General features: G+C 48.6%; 1 protein-coding gene across 1 annotated transcript in view; it reads right to left on the reverse strand.

Moving 5' to 3' along the window:
• Window positions 1–20,793, reverse strand: part of LOC139237767 (adhesion G protein-coupled receptor E2-like) — an 80,903-nt gene that overhangs the window by 28,683 nt on the left and 31,427 nt on the right. Inside the window, exons 8-14 of the mRNA XM_070866951.1 lie at window positions 18,455–18,607; window positions 12,958–13,077; window positions 10,576–10,634; window positions 8,435–8,536; window positions 7,104–7,281; window positions 3,437–3,556; window positions 637–830 (exon numbers count right to left, since the gene is read on the reverse strand). Coding sequence (XP_070723052.1) covers window positions 637–830; window positions 3,437–3,556; window positions 7,104–7,281; window positions 8,435–8,536; window positions 10,576–10,634; window positions 12,958–13,077; window positions 18,455–18,607 — 926 coding nt within the window. The remainder of the gene's footprint in view (window positions 1–636; window positions 831–3,436; window positions 3,557–7,103; window positions 7,282–8,434; window positions 8,537–10,575; window positions 10,635–12,957; window positions 13,078–18,454; window positions 18,608–20,793) is intronic.

Below are 20,793 nucleotides of genomic sequence, written 5' to 3' on the forward strand. Positions count from 1 at the left end.
CCCAGTGTGGTACTGAGCCACACAGAAGGCAACGCCTCAGGCTCCACTCCGGGTCCGTGTTGAATTAGCCCATCTCAGCCCAGGCAGGAGTTGGTGAACTACAACCAGCCTCAGTGTGGTGTGTGAACAATGGGTAGGAGCAGGTCAAAGGTCAGCGGCAATGCTCTCCACCAGCCAATAACCTGCTGACACTGTCTACCTTCACACAGCAGGAACAGATGATGGAGTGAAGGAATGGGAGGCTGTACCCAAGTAAGAGTCAGGATCTTCAAAGAGGAGGGGATAAAACTGAGGGAGGGGGGACAATTTTCACAAACTCTAATGAAAATAAATAAATAACTAATTCCCATTTATTTATTTATGTACTCTGCATCATGAATGAGTTGTTTTGTCTCACAGCCGACCCACTGGTCTGGTCCATATGTCACGTACTGTTATGTGACGTAACAATAAAATTGGCAGGTTAACAGACTCATTCTCAGGCCAGTGATCTTTCCGCTGTTTCACTAAATTGGCTCACTGGACAGAAATACCTGGTTAGTCTTTAAACCCAGAATTGCATGGAGAAACAAGGATGGTATCCGTGATCCAATCTCTGACAAACTGTACACAAACTTGGCGCAGCGCGTTACAAACCTCTGTGTGCTTGAAAGTGAAGTTCACTGTCGGGTCGAGTCCATGCTTGTCCCTGTTAGTTATCGTGGCTGAAACTACATTTGAGATCAGTCGAAATGGCTTTGGTTTCCCACCGGCGGTGCTGAGGTTGAAAACACTTCCATTCAGGATGGAATCCATGTTCTTGTAGGCGATCAAAGCCACAGCAGCAACATCTGCCCCGGGAGGGAGAGTCAAACGTTACTAACGCCGGAGTGAAATCCACAGGGGAGGCGATGGCCAAAACATACACGTAACTCCTGCTGTGGAACTGGACCAGGTCACGGCCGGCTTCCCGGAAAAGATCGCGGCCAAATCCAGTGGGATTTGTAGACATTCGCGAGACATAGAAACAGAGGATTGGAGAGCAGCCAATTGCGGCAGTGCAATAAAGGCAGTAACGAATAGCAAGATCCCAGATTGGGGAGGCCGTTTGGTTTAGTTCCTCCACCGAGACAGATGACCTATGTTCCCTTCCATCAGGTCATCTGAAAACAACAACTTGTATTTATATAGCGCCTTTAACATAGTGAAACGTCCCAAGGCGCTTCACAGGAGTGTTATAAGATAAAAATTTGACACCGTGCCGCATAAGTAGAAATTAGCACAGGTGAGCAAAAGCTTGGTCAAAGAAGGAGGTTTTAAGGATTGCCTTGAAGGAGGAAAGAGAGGCAGAGAGGCAGAGAGGTTTAGGGAGGGAGTTCCAGAGCTTTAGGCAACAAAAGGCACTGCCAACAATGGTTATGCGATTAAAATCAGGAGTGCTCAGGAGGGCAGAACTAGAGAAGCTCAGATATCTCGGGGTGGGGGCGCGGTTGTGGGGCTGGAGGAGATTGCAGAGATAGGGAGGGGCGAGGCCATGGAGGGATTTGAAATTAAGGATGAGAATTTTGAAATTGAAGCGTTGCTTTAACAGGAGCCAATGTAGGTCAGCGAGCACAGGGGGTGATGGGCGAGCAGGACTCGGTGCGAATTAGGACACGGGCAGCCGAGTTTTGGATGTCCTTCAATTTATGTAGGGTAGAATGTGGGAGGCCAGCCAGGAATGCATTGGAATAGCCAAGTCTAGGGGTAACAAAGGCATGGATGGGGACTCCAGCAGCGGATGAGCTAAGGCAAGGGCGGAGTTGGGCGATGTTATGGAAGTGGAAATAGGCGGTCTTAGTTATGCTATGGATGTGTGGTCGAAAGCTCATTTCAGGGTCAAATATGCCACCAATGTTGCGAACAGTCTGGTTCAGCCTCAGTCAGGAGTTGGGAGAGGGATGGAGTCAGTGTCTAGGGAATGGAGTTTGTGGTGGGGACCGAAAACAATGGCTTTGGTCTTCCCAATATTCAATTGGAGAAAATTTCTGCTCATCCAGTGCTACATGTCGGACAAGCAGTGTGACCATTTAGAGACCATGGAGGGGCCGAGAGGAGTGGCAGTGAGGTAGAGCTGGGTGTCGTCAGCGTACATGTGGAAACTGACACTGTGTTTCCGGATGATATCGCCAAGGGACAACATGTAGATGAGAAATAGGAGGGGGCCAAGGATAGATCCTTGGGGACACCAAAGGTAATGATGGAAGGGACAGGAAGAGAAGCCGTTGCAGGTGATTCTCTGGCTACGATTGGACAGATAGGAATGGAACCAGGGGAGTGTAGTCCCACCCAGCTGGACGACGGTGGAGAGGCATTCGGGAAAGATAGCGTGGTCAACCATGTCAAAGGCTGCAGACAAGTCTCGAAGGAGGAGCAGGGATAACTTGCCTTTGTCTCAGTCACAAAGGATGTCATTTGATGAGAGTCATTTCGGTACTGTAGCAGGCGCGGAAACCGGATTGGAGGGATTCAAACATCGAATTGCGGGAAAGATGGGCATGTTTTCGGGAGGCGACTGACACTGTCTCTTTAATCAGACTACACCACCCAGGAGATCATTCTGGCTGTAGAAGTTCCTCCAGATGTCTGTCCTCAACTTTCCTTTCACCAGTTTTATCCGACGCCCCCTTATTCTAGTATCCAGTTAAACCCTGAAGCAGCCATTTAATATCTTGTGTAGCTCTTGAAGAGCATCAATCAGACTCTTCCTTTCAAGCCCCGATTTACCGTCTATTCTGGTAACTCAATCCTTTGACACGAGGAATCAGCCTCGTGGATCTTCTCTAATGTGGGACTTGAACCTATGACTTTCTGACTCCGAGGCGAGAGGGAGTGCTAGCCACTGAACCACGACTGATACTCTAATATTAACGAGGTGACCACACAATCTGACCAGAGTGCACCTCCAAGCCAATCAGCAGCTATAAAGCCCACTGTAACTACTTCTGTCGAGGCAGAAGATTTATCCTTAAATGCCATTTTTATTCCAATAGTGGTTTTCCTTATTCCCCCCACCACCCCCCTACCTCACTATGTGGGAAGAGAGACAGGTAACTTGTCCCTGGGCCTCTGCCATTTCTGCTCTGCAACAGCTGCTGGAAGACACAAGAAAGAGGTGGGAGGTAACTCCCTCTCAGATTCTGTGCCCTCTCTGGGCCGGACTCCGACTGGTTCCCAAAGGCCCATGGTGGACCTCACAACCCCCCATGTGGGGAACGATGGTTACAGGCCTGTGAGCAACCCCCCCCCTCTATCGCCCCACCCCTTGGAACTCGAACGGCGCTTCCCACCGCAGGCCCAGGGCTGCACGCCCCGACACGCGTGCGTTTCGCTTCACTTCATTGAGAAAAACGTGTCAACCTGCAGAGGTGTTTGTTGAGCGCAACTGAAGGAACGGAGAGATCACCGATAGATTTACCCGTTGCGGTTCCTCCGGTGACTGTACGGCGATAAATATCCATCACGGTGCCCTTTGCCTGTAAACTTACTCTGTCGTGGGCCGAACTGTTCTCCCCTCGAAAAACTCTAGCTTCCAGATCTAGGAGTGAAAGAAAGCAAACTCTGTAACGTGTGGTGCAGGAGTGAGATTTGCTCACATTCTGCCGTTATATTGTTTCGGCCCAATCTGTCAGTTCAACAGATGCAAACAGCACCGGGATAAAAGGATGATTTGGTTCATGTAATGTATTTGCTTCATGGGTTCTTTGCTTAACAATTCATCGCAACACATTGCTATTAAGAACTAGTTGGTTTATTAGCAAAGGTTTCACAATCACACTACACATTACCAATTCATCCACCAGGCTCACAACCATCTGCCTCATCGTGGATCCCCCGAACCCAACTGGCTGGGGTTTTATTGAGTCTTGTGAACATCACGTGACTGGCTAAGCCACTCACAACTCAACAGCTCTACAAACCTGTGAGCATACTCACCAGTGCATACATTACAGTTCATAAGATAGTTGGCAAAAGAACCAAAGTGGAGATGAGGAGAAATGTTTATTTTACGCAGCGAGTTGTTATGATCTGCCTGAAAGGGCGCTGGAAGCAGATTCAATAGTAACTTTCAAAGGGCAACTGGATAAATAGTTGAAAGGGAAAAATTTGCAGGGCTATGGGGAGCGAGTGGAGGAATGGGACTAATTGAATAGCTCTTGCAAAGAGCTGGCACAGGCACGATGGGCCAAATGGCCTCCTTCTGTGCTGTATTATTTTATGATTCAACGAAAAGCAACACAATGGACTGGGTGGCTCATTGGGTCAGACACTGGCCTCTCATTTCTGAAGCCTGGGTTCAATGAGGGAATTATATTTTCCTCTTTTTGCTGACTGGTGGTGTCTGAGGTAAAAAGGATTTCGACAATCTGCTAGTGGGGATACAAGCCCAGTCTATGCAACCTGTCCACATAATTTAACCCTTTTAGCCCCGGGATCATTCCGGTGAATCTGCTCTGCACCCGCTCTGAGGCCAATATATCCTTGCTGAGGTGGGGGACCCAGACCTGAACTCGCTGCTCCTGATGCCCCACTGACCTCGGGATGTCTGCTGATCACACCGGGTGCCTGAAATTGAAGAATTTCCAAACCCCAGCATCACCAACTCACACATTGATGAGTACAGAACATCAAAGCATCAAATTCAGTGCAACACGCCATCTAAACATCGTGATTCTACTTCATCATTGCTCTTTGTCAGCTCTTATATACTTTCTTCACCAATTCTCTCCTGAAAACAATTGGGCCGGTTTCCAATGGCCTCATTCCCCCAGTGAGGCAGAGAGAGGCCAAAGTCCACTCAAGCCTGAAGATTCTGACCCCGCTCCGAATGGTGGGAATGGGAATAACCATCTTTATAGTCGGGGTGGGCCACAGGCATTTGAGCGATGATTGCCCCGATCCCCCCTGGGAAGATGGAGTGAGCCACGGTGCTCCACCATAAGTCCTCCCAAAACCCATCCGAGGTGGGAGAAAACAGGGGTAAAGAAACCATTTCGCTCTGGGAAGGAGTCATTTGGTGGGACAAGAAATTCTTAATCCCCTCTGGGATCAATTATCTGAAGAGCTTTTGGGGCCTTTCACAAGGTCTCAACGGGACTCGTGGCAGTTCCCAGCCACTCGGCAGATGGCCCAACCTTTCAATTTGGGATGGGGTCAGAGCTTTTAGGAGCTTGAGCTCACTTACGTCCTCATTCCATCGAAAACGGCTCTCTGTAAACTACGGGATGGATATTGGAGATTCAAACAAACTTAACCCAGATGGTGGAACTGGATTCAGTCCCGATCCAGAATCCTTCTGGTGCTAGAGTTCCAGACACTGCTCACTCTCTGGTACCTTGCTGAAGTGGTCATTATTCGTGTGTGAGCCTTGACAACAAGTGCCAGCAGTCTATGGAGGGGGAAACCAGACTGCGTTTCTGCTGGAAAGGCCTGTGTTTGGATCTCTGGTGAGGACGGGAATGGGCTCGACTGTAACTCCCTAATCCTCCGTTCCCACCGTTGGTCGAGGTACAGTGCCCTTGGGGCAATCCACCTGAGCCCAGCTCACTCAGGACAGACCGGGCAAGAAACCTGGTCCTTATGGCCCAGCTTTTCACTGGTTCAATTCAGTGAGGCCCCAGGAGTGCCAACGTTTCTGTTACATAAGACCCAAGGGTCTTGCGTTTGAAATGTTTCGGATTCAGAATCACAAGTATCTTGAAAAAAATGATCTAATTATATCCCAGGGATTATAGAATCACTGAATATTTTAGGACAGATTCTACATTCTGGGTATTACGTAGAAGGTCAGTACATGTTATTCCTCTTAAGAACATTAGAAATAGAAGCAGGAGTCGGCCATTTAGCCCCTCGTGCCTGCTCCACAATTCAATAAGATCATGGCCGATCTGATCTTCGCCTCAACTCTACTTCCCTGCCCGCTCCCCATAACCCTTGACTCTCTTATCGTTCAAAAATTTGTCTATCTCCATCTTAAAAATATTCAATGACCCAGCTTCCACAGCACTCTGGGGTAGAGAATTCCAAAGATTCATGGCCCTCAGAGAAGAAATTCCTCCTCATAGAAACATCGAACATAGGTGCAGGAGTAGGCCATTCGGCCCTTCGAGCCTGCACCACCATTCAATAAGATCATGGCTGATCATTCACCTCAGTACCCCTTTCCTGCTTTCTCTTCATACCCCTTGACCCCTTTAGCTGTAAGGGTCATATCCAACTCCTTCTTGAATATATCTAACGAACTGGCATCAACAACTCTCTAGGGAAGAGAATTCCACAGGTTAACAACTCTCTGAGTGAAGAAGTTTCTCCTCATCTCGGTCCTAAATGGCTTACCCCTTATCCTTAGACTGTGACCCCTGGTTCTGGACTTCCCCAACATTGGGAACATTCTTCCTGCATCTAACCTGTCCAGTCCCGTCAGAATTTTATATGTTTCTATGAGATTCCCTCTCATTCTTCTAAACTCCAGTGAATACAGGCCCAGTCGATCCAGTCTCTCCTCATATGTCAGTCCTGCCATCCTGGGAATAAGTCTGGTGAACCTCCTCATTTACATTTTAAATGGGCGGCCCCTTATTCTGAAACTATGCCCCCAGGTTCTAGATTCCCCCACGAGGGGAAATATCCTCTCTGCATCTACTGTCAAGCCCTCTAATAATTTTATATGTTTCGATAAGTTCCCCTCTCATTCTTCTAAACTCCAAGGTGTATAGGTCCAACCTGCTCAACCTTTCTTCATAAGACAATCGGCTCATCCCAGGAATCAACCTCATGAACCTTCTCTGAACTGCCTCCAATGCAAGCATATCCCTCCTTAAATAGGATTCAAACTGTATGCAGTACTCCAGGTGTGGTCTCACCAACACCCTGTACAGTTGTAGCAGGACTTTTATACTCCACCCTCCTTGCAATAAAGGCCAATATTGCATTTGCCTTCCTAATTACTTTGCTGTGGGAAGCCAAATACTCATTGGAGTTTAGAACAATGAGGTGATCTTATTGAAACCTATAAGATTCTGACACAACGCACACACAGCTGCCTCAAGAAAATCCATTGTGTAAAATATCTTATTTGAACTCACCGATATTTTCAGATGAATTCCTTATCAGTTTGTCACCCGGTGAGTGCAGAACGGCAACAATGGCCAACTTTTCCATGGACTGCAGGAAGATGGACACTGACAGGAGCCGTTCTTTCCTTTCCATGCCGTCCCACAGGGAGTCATTCCCGAGAAGATCATTGGTGGTTGAAATGATTTGCTGTGGAGGACAAAGCATTTCACTTCCATCCCAGTGAAGACATAACGGATAACAAAGATCGTCACAGTTCCTTTGGTAGCTCCACACGCGGACCCAGTGGACAGCAGCCGTGGCTCAGTGGGCAGCACTCTCGCCTCTGAGTCAGAAGTGTGAGGGCTCAAGCCCCACTCCAGAGACTTGAGCACAAAATCTAGGCTGATGTTCCTTGAGCTTTTTCCAATGGAGTGGAGAGGTTTGAGGGGGTGACCACATAGAGGACTTCAAGGTTATGATAGGGTAAATAGCGATAGGTGGTTTCTGATTGGCTCGATTCTTGCCTGGGCCCATAGGGTGATATTGGGCATGAGCCTCGTGCCACCATACCCAACATCACAACCGATGCCCCCACTCTCGCCGCTCCTGGGAGGAGGGCAGCACTGAAACAAAACCAGTCAATTTCCAATGAGCAATGATCATTTCATTGATGGGCTGGACAATGTCCCATGTGTCCATCGGTCACAGAAAGCTTGGAGCCAATCACTGGGCACCCCGTGACCTCAGTCCAAGGTCACTCGGGTCTACACTCGGGATTTCCAACGATCGGCAAGATCCCAGTGCGAGGACACAAACTGGTGAGTCTCGGAAAGGTGGTTAAAAACAATGTATCGATTGTGATGTTCTCTGGTGCCGACTGTTGCTGAAACAGAGTCCATTTGCACTTTATAAAGGGAATTAGTAAATGCTTGAGGAGGAGGAGGGATATTAAAGACCTTGGGGAGCGGGCAGGACATTAGCTTCATAAGAACATAAGAATTAGGAGCAGGAATAGGCCACACGGCCCCTCGAGCCCACTCCGCCATTCAATAAGATCATGGCTGATCTCTCACCTCAATTCCAGACAAGGTTGCTCCTATGGAGAAAAACAGCAGGCCAGGATTGATGGGCCGAATGGCTGTGGCTGTGCTGGAATATTCTCCGATGCTTCGAGGTGCATTTGTCCACTGAGCCATGGAGGTGCTTCTTCCTCTTTCCCTGCCTGTCGTTCCTCTGTCGTTTGCCAGCGATCCCCAGCGACCCGCCCCTGAGCTGAACAATTCCGAGCTCTTAAACTCCCCCCGAGCCCAACCCTCGATGTTACCCCTTGCGTTTCAATGGAGAATTTGTCACTACTAACCTGCAAAGGGAGAGCTACAGTCTGATTCTGCCATGTTTGATTGATCAGGCTATTGGTTGAATTAATCAGTGAGCAAAATGCGTGGAACATCGACCGAGGAGACTGTGAGAAGAAGAGAAATAAGGAGTCAAAATCTTCAGAGCAAGAGAAGTTGACTTCAGTTCACTTGGAAACACCCATCTCACAGAATCTTCAGACGCCAGTACCTGGATACATAGATTCTGCATGTACTCATAGATCACACATATACCACACATCTATACATAGTGTTACGCAGATCCCACACATGTACACACAGGTCACACGTATACCACACATGTACACACAGATCACATGTATATCACACATGTACACACAGTGTTATGCAGATCACACACATGTACACACAGGTCACATGTATATCACACATGTACACACAGTGTTACGCAGATTCCACATGCACAAACACAAATACAGAGATCATACAGATGCATTGATTACATAAACACACACAGATACAAGGAAAACAACTTGCCATTATTTATATAGTGCCTTTAATGCAGCAAATCATCCCAAGGTGCTTCACAGGAGCGTTATGAAACAAAATTTGAGACCTAGTCATGTAAAGTGACAGATGACCCAAAGCTTGGTCATAGAGGTAGGTTTTAAGGAATGCCTTAAAGGAGGAGAGAGAGGCAGAGAGGCAGAGAGGTTTAGGGAGGAATTTCCAGAGCTTGGGGCCCAGGCAGCTGAAGGCACGGCCACCAATGGTGGAGGAAAGGCAATCGGGGATGCGCAGAGATCTCGGAGGATTGGAGGTCTGGAGAAAGTTAAAGAGATCGGGAGGGGTGAGGCCATGGAGGGATTTGAACACAAGGAATGAGAATTTTAAAACTGAGGCGTTGCAGGATTGGGAGCCAATGTAGGTCAGCGAGCACAGGGGTGATGGGTGGACGGGACTTGGTGCGAGATAGGATAGAGGCTTCAGAGTTTTGGCAGAGCTCGAGGGTACAGAGGATGGTACATGGGAGGCTGGTCGGGAGAGCAGTGAAGTAGTCAAGTCTGCAAGTAACTAACGCATGGATGAGGGTTTCAGCAGCCGATGGGCTGAGACAGGGGGATGTCAAGGAGGGCGAGGTACGCGACCTTGGTAATGGAGTTGATATGGGGTTCGAAGCTCAGATCAGGGTCACATAGGATGCCGAGGTTGTGACCAGTCTGGTTCAGCCAGACGGATACATAAATTACACATGTGTACACACAGATACCGAGGCCACCCATCTTCACACACGTGCATCTGAAGCATAATTTGTTTGTAAATCTTGTACCTGTGCCTGGTGACTACCTGTTAGTAGCACCTTGTTACGCCAAGGATCTTCTCGATAAGTTTAGTTAACTATCTCTGGTTTTTATGGAAACTTATATCAAGTGATATTTCTTTTCTTTACTCTTTCCCCATATTTTACCGGAGAGGGAAAATAATAATCCCTCTTCAAATGTAGTGGCTCAGTGAGAAGGGCAGAGGGGCACTGGGTGTGAACCACCATGTCTGTATAAAAAGGCACAAACTGGTTGCCACCTGAGCTATTTTAGTACATTTGTTTTCTACATAATTGTACAAGACTTGCGATACCCACACCCACTCACACACACAACTGGCTCTTTAAAAATGTTCGATTGCCTACTCGGAGCTGCACTGCACTGCGCATGCGTGTCCATTGCAGCGACATCAAGAACGTAAGTTTTTTTTCCCGCGCATGTGCAGAAGGCCCGGCTGTGTTTTTTGGTGCAGACAGCAGGCTCCACCCCTCGAGGCGACTGCCCACACTGTGCGGCTCCGAATTGCAGTATAAAGATCGGGGAAAGTTAGTACAATTTTTTCTGCCGCATTTCTGGACCTAAAAACCTGGTGTAACTCTGGCAATACGCCAGAAAACGGGATTGGGCAAAATTGAGCCCTATGTGCTTCGTGACTGTTTAAATTGAAAGCTCTCGGTCGCTGACTCCACATGAGGTGATATTTCTCTTTTCACCCTCTCAAAACCATTCATCATTTTAAAAGCCCCTATTGTATCTGCTCTTAGCCTGCTCTGTGCAGGTGGGAAAAGTCTCGGTATCTCAGTCTTTGCCTCATCGCCATCGCTTCGAATCATGGTAAATACCTGCCCCGCCTCGGGGGAATTGTTCAAGCTGCATTGCTCCATGTCGACCTTGATCAAATCTGTGAAGACAGGAAAACATTTAAGATGTAACTAAAATGCTCGAAAAGCAAATGAGATTTCTGTCCCAATGTCTACATGGGAAGTGTGAGATTTATCGCAACATGGAGTCATATCCCAGCCTGGGTGCAACGTCTCAGCACACCTCAGTGTCAGCCGTGGCTCAGTGGGTAGCACAGTCACCTCCGAGTCAGAAGGTTGTGGGTTCAAGGCCCACTCCAGGAACTTGAGCTTAAAAATCTACGCTGATATTCTAGTCAGAACACTGCACTGTCGGAGGTGCCATCTTTCAGATGAGTCGTTAAACCAGGCCCTGTCTGCTCTCTCAGGTGGATGTAAAACATCCCAGGTCACTATTTCAAAGTAAAGCAGAGATGTTATCTCTTGTGTCCTGGCGAATATCCTCAATCCACAAAGCAAAAACAGATGATCTGGTCATTATCACATTGCTGTTTGTGGGAGCTTGCTGTGCACAAACTGGCTGCTGCATTTCCTACATTACAACAGTGTCTACACTCCAAAAAATTGCTTCATTGGCTGTAAAGGGATTTGCAACATCCGGTGGTGGTGAAAGTCGCTATATAAATGCAAGTCTTTCTTTATGGAGCCCGGAGGAACACTCCTGCTCCCTGTGGACAAGGAAAGCCAGAGGAGGGAAAGCACCTTGAGATGGCCTCTTGTGCACCCGGATCGTCTCTCTTTGTCTTCACCTGGCGGGAAAGGTACGATGGCTTCCCGGCTCGGGCCGCGATGCAATCGGAGCCAATGTGCGGGTTTAAAGATGAACCTCGTAATAGAGAGTGCCACCTAGTGCACTACTGTGGTAATGCAACTGCTATGCAAAGACAATAAAGGTCACTTGATGTGTTGGAGCCACCTTGTCGAGTGTGTTTGTTTGTGATGTTGTAAAGAATATATCACAGACCCCGTTGCCTTTAGGTTGCTCTGTAGGTTCTGTGAGATGTTGGCCGCTAACTCGATCGCCCGGTTTCTGCCAGGTCGGGTTACACTCGCCCTTTGATTGGCTGTCTGAATATGATATATTCTTTACATCATCACTAACACACTCATCATCATCATAGGCAGTCCCTCGAAATCGATGAAGACTTGCTTCCACTCTAAAAGTGAGTTCTCAGCTGGCTGAACAGTCTCTGTCACAGATGGGACAGACAGTGGTTGAGGGAAGGAGTGGATGGAACTGGTTTACCGCACGCTCCTTCCGCTGCCTGTGTTTGGTTTCTGCACGCTCTCGGCGACGAAACTCGAGGATGCTCAGCGCCCTCCCGGATGCTCTTCCTCTCCTTCACTTAGGGTCGTCTTTGGCCAGGGACTCCCAGGTGTCGGTGGGGATGTCGCACTTCATCAAGGAGGTTTTGAGGGTGTCCTTGAAACATTTCCTCTGCCCATCTGGGGCTCGCTTGCCGTGTAGGAATTCCGAGTAGAGTGCTTGGTTTGGAAGTCTCGTGTCGGGCATGCAGGCGATTGGCCTGCCTAGTGGAGTTGGTCAAGTGTGGTCAGTGCTTCGATGCTGGAGATGTTGGCCTGAGCGAGAACACTGATGTTGGTGCGTCTATCCTCCCAGTGGATTTGCAGGATCCTGCGGAGGCAGCGCTGGTGGTACTTCTCCAGCGCTTTGAGGTGTCTACATCTCTGAGCCATATAGGAGGGTGGGTATCACTACTGCCCTGTAGACCATAAGCTTGATGCCAGATTTGAGGTCCTGGTCTTCAAACACTCTCTTCCTCAATCGACCGAAGGCTGCGCTGGCGCACTGGAGACGGTGCTGGACCTCGTCGTCGATGTCTGCCCTTGCTGATAGTAGGCTCCCGAGGTATGGAAAATTGTCCACATTGTCCGTGGATTTTGATGACCGGGGGGGGGGGGGGGGCAGTGCTGTGTGTCGGGGTCAGTTTGGTTTGTCTTATGGATGTTTAGTGTAAGGCCCATGCCTTACACATTACATTACACACAAGATGGCTTGACAGGAACTTGTCATCATGTGACTTGTCACATGACCCTTTCATTGTATTTACATCAGTCGTTACATTACCACAGTAGTCCACTAGGGAGAGCTTTATGTTACAATGAACACTTTCGAACACCGGCTACACTTGAGCCATTGCAAACTTAAAATCAACTGCTTTGTGGAAGTGGATCAGGCATCCGAATATCGTGATAGTAATAGTGGCCGGGACAGGGGCGAGAAATGTGTTCATAGTAATCAATTCATATACAGTTAAATATTTAAGCCTTAAAATCTCTGAAATATAAATAGAATTCGTCTCCTTTTATTGAAATACTGGGTCAGGTTATTGGTTTTCTTACCGATCTCAGTGGGGCTGCTGGTCGTGCTCTGGGTCGGCGTTGCTTCACAAGTGAAGCTTCCCTGTGTATTTCTGCAGATGCCGTGAGGACCACAGGGGTCTACAAGACACTCGTCAATATCTAAAACCAGAAATACACATGAACACAGGTTGCCACCATCACCCCGCCAGTGTTAACAAGACAAACGAAGCCCCTTTCTGGTCTGGCAACGGCCCAGGTTTGGTGGGTCAGGTGCCCACCTCGACTGGTGGGCAGGTCGTGGGCGGAGAGCAAACCCCCACCCCCCCAGACTTTGAGTCTGTGTAATCCTGAGCTCAGCCTCGTTAGCAGAGGGTGGGAGGGCTCGAGGTGTCGATAGGGTCTCGGGCTGTGAGTCCGTCCCTTGTTGTCCCGACATCTCTGCAGGACAAGGGATGGTGGGGTTTAGAGATTAAAAAATTGAAAGTAAATTTGACTAAAAATGCCTGTTGCAATGATGGTGGTTTGACGGACACTTGCTGCCAGCTCATGTTCAGTTCGACAGTTTTGAAGGAGAGGTTCAGTGTCCCCATTTGAGATTGTAGAGAATGCTCCCGGTCCGGCAACGACGCGATTTAAGATTCTCATCCTGGTTTTCAAATTTCTCCGTGGCCTCACCCCTCCCTCTCTCTGTAACCTCCTCCAGCCCGACAACCCTCCGCGATCTCTGCGCTCCTCCGATTCCGGCCTCTTTAGCATCCCCGATATTAATCACTTCACCATTGGCGGCCGGGCCTTCAGCTGCCAAGCTCTGGAATTCCCTCCCTAAACCTCTCCGCCTCCCTACCGGAATCCCCCTTCCTTCCCCGGGAGATGCTTCCCAATCAACAAGGTGGGAGAACGGAAAGCCTTGGCCACAGTGTCGACATTAGCTTCAATGCTGACGACAGCCAAAATGTTCAATACTAACCCCTCCCTGCCTATCTCTTCCAATTACACTGGGTAGGGTTCAGTGTTCTTATCCACACAAGGGGTTGGCGAAGACACTTTAGTGCCCTTGATGGGCAAGGAAAATCCTTCGATACAGTCACAGAAGATCCACGTCGGTGTATTGCGGCACACTTGATTGATTCCACAGGTATTGGACACACACTTATCAACTGCAATGGACGCCAAACAAACAGATACAGATTCAACAACATCAGAAGAGACGACAAAGAAAAAAGAATAAGAAAAGGTAACACCTTCATCCTCAACTTTATTGAAAGCTCAAAGAGTGGTTCAATGGGCGGCACTCTTGACTCTGAGTCAGAGGGTTGTGTAGGTTCAAATCCCACTCCGAGGACAGAAGCACATCATCAAGAATCACTGAGGGAGTGCTGCTCAGTTGGATGTGCTGTCCTTCGGATGATGTCAAACTGAAGTCTTGTCCGCTCTCTCAGGTGGAAGCAAAAAGATCCCAGGACACCATATTGAAGAAGAACAAGGGCAGTTCTCCCCCGGGTGTCCTGGCCGATATCACCCAACATCTAAAAGCTGATTATCTGGGCATTGTCATGTGCCTGGTTTTGGGAGCTTGCTGTGCGCAAATTGGCTGTCGCGTTTCCAACATTACAGCAATAACTACACGTCAAATGTTTTTAATCAGCTATAAAGCGCTTTTGAACATCCTGACGTTGTGAAATGCGCTAAATAAAAGTATTTCTTTCTGGACTTTACGAAGGAAAATAAAGCCTTCACTTTGGCACTGGGTTCTTGTTTTACCGGTGAATTCACTGGTGCTTCACTGAAATCCGCTATTACAGGTGCAATTGACTAGTTATGGCTCATTTTATATTATACGTGAGCCTGTGAGAGAGAGAAAGACTTGCATTTATATAGCGCCTTTTACGATCACTGAAAGTCTCAAACCTCTCCACAGCCAATTAAATACTTTTGGAATGTAGTCACTATTGTAATGTGGGAAACACAGCAGCCAATTTGCACACAGCAAGCTCCCACACACAGCAACGAGGCAATGACCAGATCATCTGTTTTATTGATGTTTGCTGAGGGGAAAATATTGACCCAGGTCATCGGATGCGAACTCACCTGCTCTTCGGGAGAGTGGAGAGCACCAGTTCCAACTGTTGCGGGACGGGAGAGTGGAGAGCATCAGTTCCAACTGTTGCGGGACGGGAGAGTGGAGAGCACCAGTTCAAACTGTCACAGGAGCATCCAGTCGTGCCCCGGTAACTGCCCCCAAAGGAAGTGGAGTGTGGAAAATTGCACTCCGTTTCCAGTGAGGGGGGGTAAGGCCAATTCTGCGGCGGGAGCAGGACTTCCACGCTGGGGGCTAAAATTCCCTGCCCCAGAAGGTTACAGCCCCCAAGGTGAGAGCCTGTGTGGGGAGGCAGAGGGAAGATGAGGGGAGACGGGGGCGGGGGATGGAGTGGAGAGTGGTGGAGGTGGGGGGTGGAGAAACCCGGGGGGGGGGGGACAGGAGGGGCCACATTGCAGTGGAGGTCTTGGGGGGGCGAAGTGTGTTGGAGGGGCGGGCCTGGGGGCTCTGTGCCTCAGTGTGGGGAGTGTTCAGAGTAGGGTGGACAGGTTGACTGCGCAGATGGCGGTAGGTGGATGTGGTGTGGTTGGTGTCGCGGGGACGTGGCTCCGGGGTGGCCGGGGCTGGGAGCTCGACATCCGGGCGTGTTCAGCATTTGGGAAGGATTGACGGGACGGGACGGGTTGGGTGTGGGGGGAGTGTTCCCGGTGTTGGATGGGTCCGGAGCCGGGGGGGGGGTGCACGCTCTTGGGATGGGGGGTGGGCTGTTTTGGGCTGGGATTGGGAGAGACTTCTTCACTTGGGGAGTTGTTGGCCTGTGGGGTTCCCTGCCGCGGAGAGTTGTTGATGCCAGTTCATTGGATGTGTTCAGGAGGGAGTTGGATGTGGTCCTTGCGGCTGGCGGGGTCGAGGGTGTGTGGAGGGGGCGTGGGGGGGGGAGGTGCTGTGATGGGTGATCAGCCATGATCTTGTTGACTGGCGGTGCAGGCTCGAAGGACCGAATGGCCTAGTCCTGCACCTATTTTCTATATTTCTATGTTTCATCGAAATAGTGCCGTGGGATCTTTTACATCTACCTGAGAGAGCAGACGGAGCCTCATGTTAATATCTCATCCGAAAGATGGCACCTCCGACAGTGCCGCGCTCCCTCAGCGCTGCACTGGAGCGTCAGCCTAGATTGTGAAGTGGGGCTTGAACCAACCAACTTAGAATATAAGGCTTAAGAAATAGGAGCAGAAGTAGATCATTTGGCCCCTCAAGCCTGCTCCGTTATTCAATAAGATCATGGCTGAACTGATCCTGGCCTCAACCCCACTTCCCTACCCGCTTCCCATAACCCTTCACTCTCTTATCGTTCAAAAATCTGTCTACCTCCACATTAAATATATTCAATGACCCAGCCTCCACAGCTCTGTGGGGTAGAGAAGAAATTCCTCCTCAGTTCTGTTTTAAATGGGCATCCCCTTATTCTGAAACTATGCCCCCTAAATTTAGATTCCCCCATGAGAGTAAACATCCTCTCAGCATCTACCCTGTCAAATTCCCTCAGAAGCTTATACGTTTCATTAAGATCACCTCTCATTCTTCTAAACTCCAATGAGTGTAGGTCCAACTTGCTCAACCTTTCTTCATAAGACAACCCCTTGATCTCAGGAATCAACCTCGTGAACCTTCTCTGAACTGCCTCCAATGCAAGTATATCCCTCCTTAAATAAGGAGACCAAAACTGTACACAGTACTCCAGGTGTGGTCTTACCAACGCCCTTTACAGTTAGAAACATAGAAACATAGAAAATAGGTGCAGGAGTAGGCCATTCGGCCCTTCTAGCCTGCACCGCCATTCAATGAGTTCATGGCTGAACATTCAACTTCAGTACCCCATTCCTGCTATAGAAACATAACCCTTGTAGCAGGACTTCTCTGGTTTTATACTCCATCCCCCTTGCAATAAAGGCCAACATTCCATTTGCCTTCCTAATTACTTGCTTTACCTGCATACTAACTTTTTGTGTTTCATGTACAAAAACCCTCAGAACTGCAGCATTTTGCCATTTAAATAATAATTTGCTTTTTTATTTTTCCTACCAAAGTAGATAACCTCACATCACATTGTACTCCATCTGCCAAATTTTTGCCCACTCACTTAGCCTGTCTATATCCCTTTGCAGAATCTTTGCATCCTCTGCACAACTTGCTTTCTCACCTATCTTTGTATCATCAGCAAATATGCCTACATTACACTCGATTCCTTCATCCAATCCATTAATAGATTGTATATAGTTGAGCCACAGCAGTGATCCCTCTGGCACCCCACTAGTTACAGTTTGCCAACCACAAAGTGATCTGTTCATCCCGACTCTCTGTTTTAGAAGCAAGCGATGTTTAACCGAGGTCCCGTCTGACTTAGCAATGGACCAGACAGTAGGATCCACTCCAGTACCCCCTAGGGGCCGAGCTAACACATAGAATCACGCAGCACAGAAGCCTGCCATTCAGCCCATCAAGCCTGTGCTGGTTCTGTGAAAGAGCTATGTAATCAGTTCCACTCGCCCGCACTTTCCCCATAATTCTGCAATTTTTTTCCTTCAAGTATTTATCCAATTTCCTTTTGAAAGTCACTATTGAATCTGCTTGCACCTCCCTTTCAGGCAGTGCGTTCCAGATCATAACGATTCACTGCGTAAAAAATGCCTCCATCTTCTCCCTGGTTCTTTTGCTACTTGTCTTTAATCTGTGTCCTCTGGTTATCAGCTGTCCTGCCAGTGGAAACAGTTACTCCCTATCTATATCAAAATCTTTCTTAATTTTGAACAGTTCTATTAGATTTCCCCTTAACCTGCTCTGCTCCAAGAAGACCAACTCCAGCTTCTGCAGCCTTTCCACATAGCTGAAGTCCCTCATCCCCAGTATCATTCTAGTAAATCTCCACTGCACCCTCTCCAAGGCCTTGACATCCTTCCTAAAGTGGGGTGCCCAGAATTGGACGCAATTCTCCAGCGGTGGTCCTAATGCAAACCTCTGGGAGACATCGCTGTATATGTCTGATAACCAACAGTTAACCACTACTCTCAGCTTTCTGTATCTTAGCCAAGTTTGTATCCACATTGCCACTATCCCTAGAATCCTGTGGATTAAATTTTGCTAACAAGTCTATTATGTTCCACTTTATCAAACGCCTTTTGAAAGACCACATATATGACATCAACTGCACTGCCCTCATCCACCCTCTTCGCTACTTCATCAAAGAACTCAATCAATTTTGTCAGACACGAATTGCCTTTAACAAATCCATGCTGGCTGTCATTTATTAATCCTTCATTGTGCTCACATCAGAAACATCCGTTGTTATTCAGACAGACTCCATTGGGCGCACAGGGGACGGGTCGGGCACAGATCCACAGTAGACGGCAAACGCGCTGGCTTCAGAAGATCAAAGAGGACAAAGAATCACAACACTCTCATCCTGGGACTCATTGCGAGGGAGAGTAAAGTTCTTACCTTGACACTGAACTTTTGTTATATCGGTAAAGGTGAGTTCTCCATTGTTTGAGACAAAGCCTCCAGCACAGGTACAGTAGAAACCTCCCATTGTATTGTTACAGGTTGCATTGGACCCGCAAACTCTCGTTGTATCCACACACTCATCAATATCTGTAATACATAAGAAAGTGACTTTACTAACTTAACCAGCTGTTGGGAGATCTTTTCAAACGTTATTTGGGGGGAGGTGGGGAAGCGGAGGAATGTTTTGCTCATCAGTGTGAAGATGTTAGGGCCAAAGAGCAGTGGTTGAAGTGGGACTGACAGGCACGACTCTGGAACTGCTGGCCCCCAAGTGATGGGTCCCACCTGCCAATCGGCCATCCCCTGAGGCCGGCCTAATGGACATCTGTCCCCTCGAATCCCGAGCCCACAATGGGCAGCAGTGTCCTAGAAAGAGCCAGGTACTCAATGTGGGGGAACTGGGGGCCGGGACTGGATACAGCCAGTAGTCAAGAGGTCACGGAGGTGGAGATATATTCTGAATGGCCAGATGTAAATGGAAGGCATCACCTTAGGGTAGTAGATGGGGGTAGTGCTGGGAAGGGACAGTTAAGTAGCTGATGGGCTACGGAGAATTACACCATTATATTTCAGCTCTGTAATAGAAATATCACTGTAATATAACCCAGTTCCCTTACGGCCAACACTCTCCTCTTGATAATAGCAGAAATATTCCTCGTGCAATGGATTTACCGTCTCTAGCTGCCACAAGCCAGGGATACAATCTCCCGTTTAAGGGCTAGACATTGTGTCGCGCCACGCTTGGGGCGCTGGCTTTTACGGGAGCGCAAATGTATCGCCAGGCGTTAAAGATTTGATTCTGCCAGGAACTTCCACTTTAGCGTTCCAACAGGGAGGTGCAGCGCTAAATCAAGCGCTAACCACTTCCCTTAGAGCGCAAAAGGGAGTGAGAGGGGAGGCAGACGCTGAGCGATGTTCCCTGCAGCGTTGGTGGTTTTTCAGGCTCCTTCCCTCCCATAAAGAGAAAGACCAATGCTGCGTTCATTGAAGCCTAGGGCTGTCTCTGCTGGATGCCGGCACCTGCGATACGCACATAGAAGCTCCAAGCACTCTGAGAGAGTGCAAGACTAAGCAATCGTGGGGTCCAAAAAGAGCAGAATGCAACACACTGGGGACGTAAGAAGATTTTGGCCAACCTGACCACTGCTGCCTTTAATCAGCGCTCCCTAAGCGGCCGGCCGAGGTGACAACGCCTCCCGCAGATGCCATTTTTGATGCCTGGCGATGTTGCATGAGGCGGGAGCAAATATTGCATCTGGGGCAGTAACTTGGTGCTGCACACTGGATGAGGTCACGATCTCCCGGACTCTAAGTCTTAGCGCCAGCGCAAACCCGCCAGGCAAATTCGCAGGTGTCAGTGATCTCGCCGCGCCCGGTCGGTAATCCCTTAGCACCCCATTAGCGCCCCCCACAGGCACGAACGCGAGGAGCAAACCAGGCCAATTTTTCCCCCTAACGGTTTGTACATGAAATGTTAAAGTTCTAAAACTTGTTTCCCCCACCAGGTAACAGAGTGTCGTCGGGGGAAGAAATGATTCCACTGGGATGGAGAGTGAGACTGTCCAAGCTTACATTCCTGTAAGAAATTGGGAATTAAAAGAAATAACTTGAGACAAAAAAGTCTCTGCAGACTGGTGTTAGAATTGAAGGATTCGTTCCAGGGTACAATAGCTAAAGTGACTGGAACATCGTGAACATTAATAACTGATAACGGGCAGCTCCAAACATCTGAAGGCCAAGAATGTCATGTCTGACTCCAACCGTAGGAGATTAAGGACAGGAGAGAAGTGTCTTCAGAAAGGCCCTCAGCACTGCACTGGAGCGTCAGCCTAGATTGTGAAGTGGGGCTTGAACCCACAACCAACTTAGAACATAAGGCATAAGAAATAGGAGCAGGAGTAGGCCATTTGGCCCCTCGTGCCTGCTCCGTTATTCAATAAGATCATGGCTGATCTGATCCTGGCCTCAACTCTGCTTCCCTGCCTGCTGCCCACAACCCTTCACTCCCTTATCGTTCAAAAATCTGTCTACCTCCACATTAAATATATTCAATGACCCAGCCTCCACAGCTCTCTGGGGTAGAGAATTCCAAGGATCCACAACCCACAGAGAAGAAATTCCTCCTCAGTTCTGTTTTAAATGGGCAACCCCTTATTCTTAAACTATGCCCCCTAGTTCTAGATTCCCCCACGAGGGGAAACATCCTCTCTGCCACTACCCTGTCAAACCCCCTCAGAAGCTTATACATTTAATTAAGATCACCTCTCATTCTT

The sequence above is a fragment of the Pristiophorus japonicus genome, chromosome 24 (genome assembly GCF_044704955.1).
Source record: "Pristiophorus japonicus isolate sPriJap1 chromosome 24, sPriJap1.hap1, whole genome shotgun sequence".
NCBI lineage: Eukaryota > Metazoa > Chordata > Chondrichthyes > Pristiophoridae > Pristiophorus > Pristiophorus japonicus.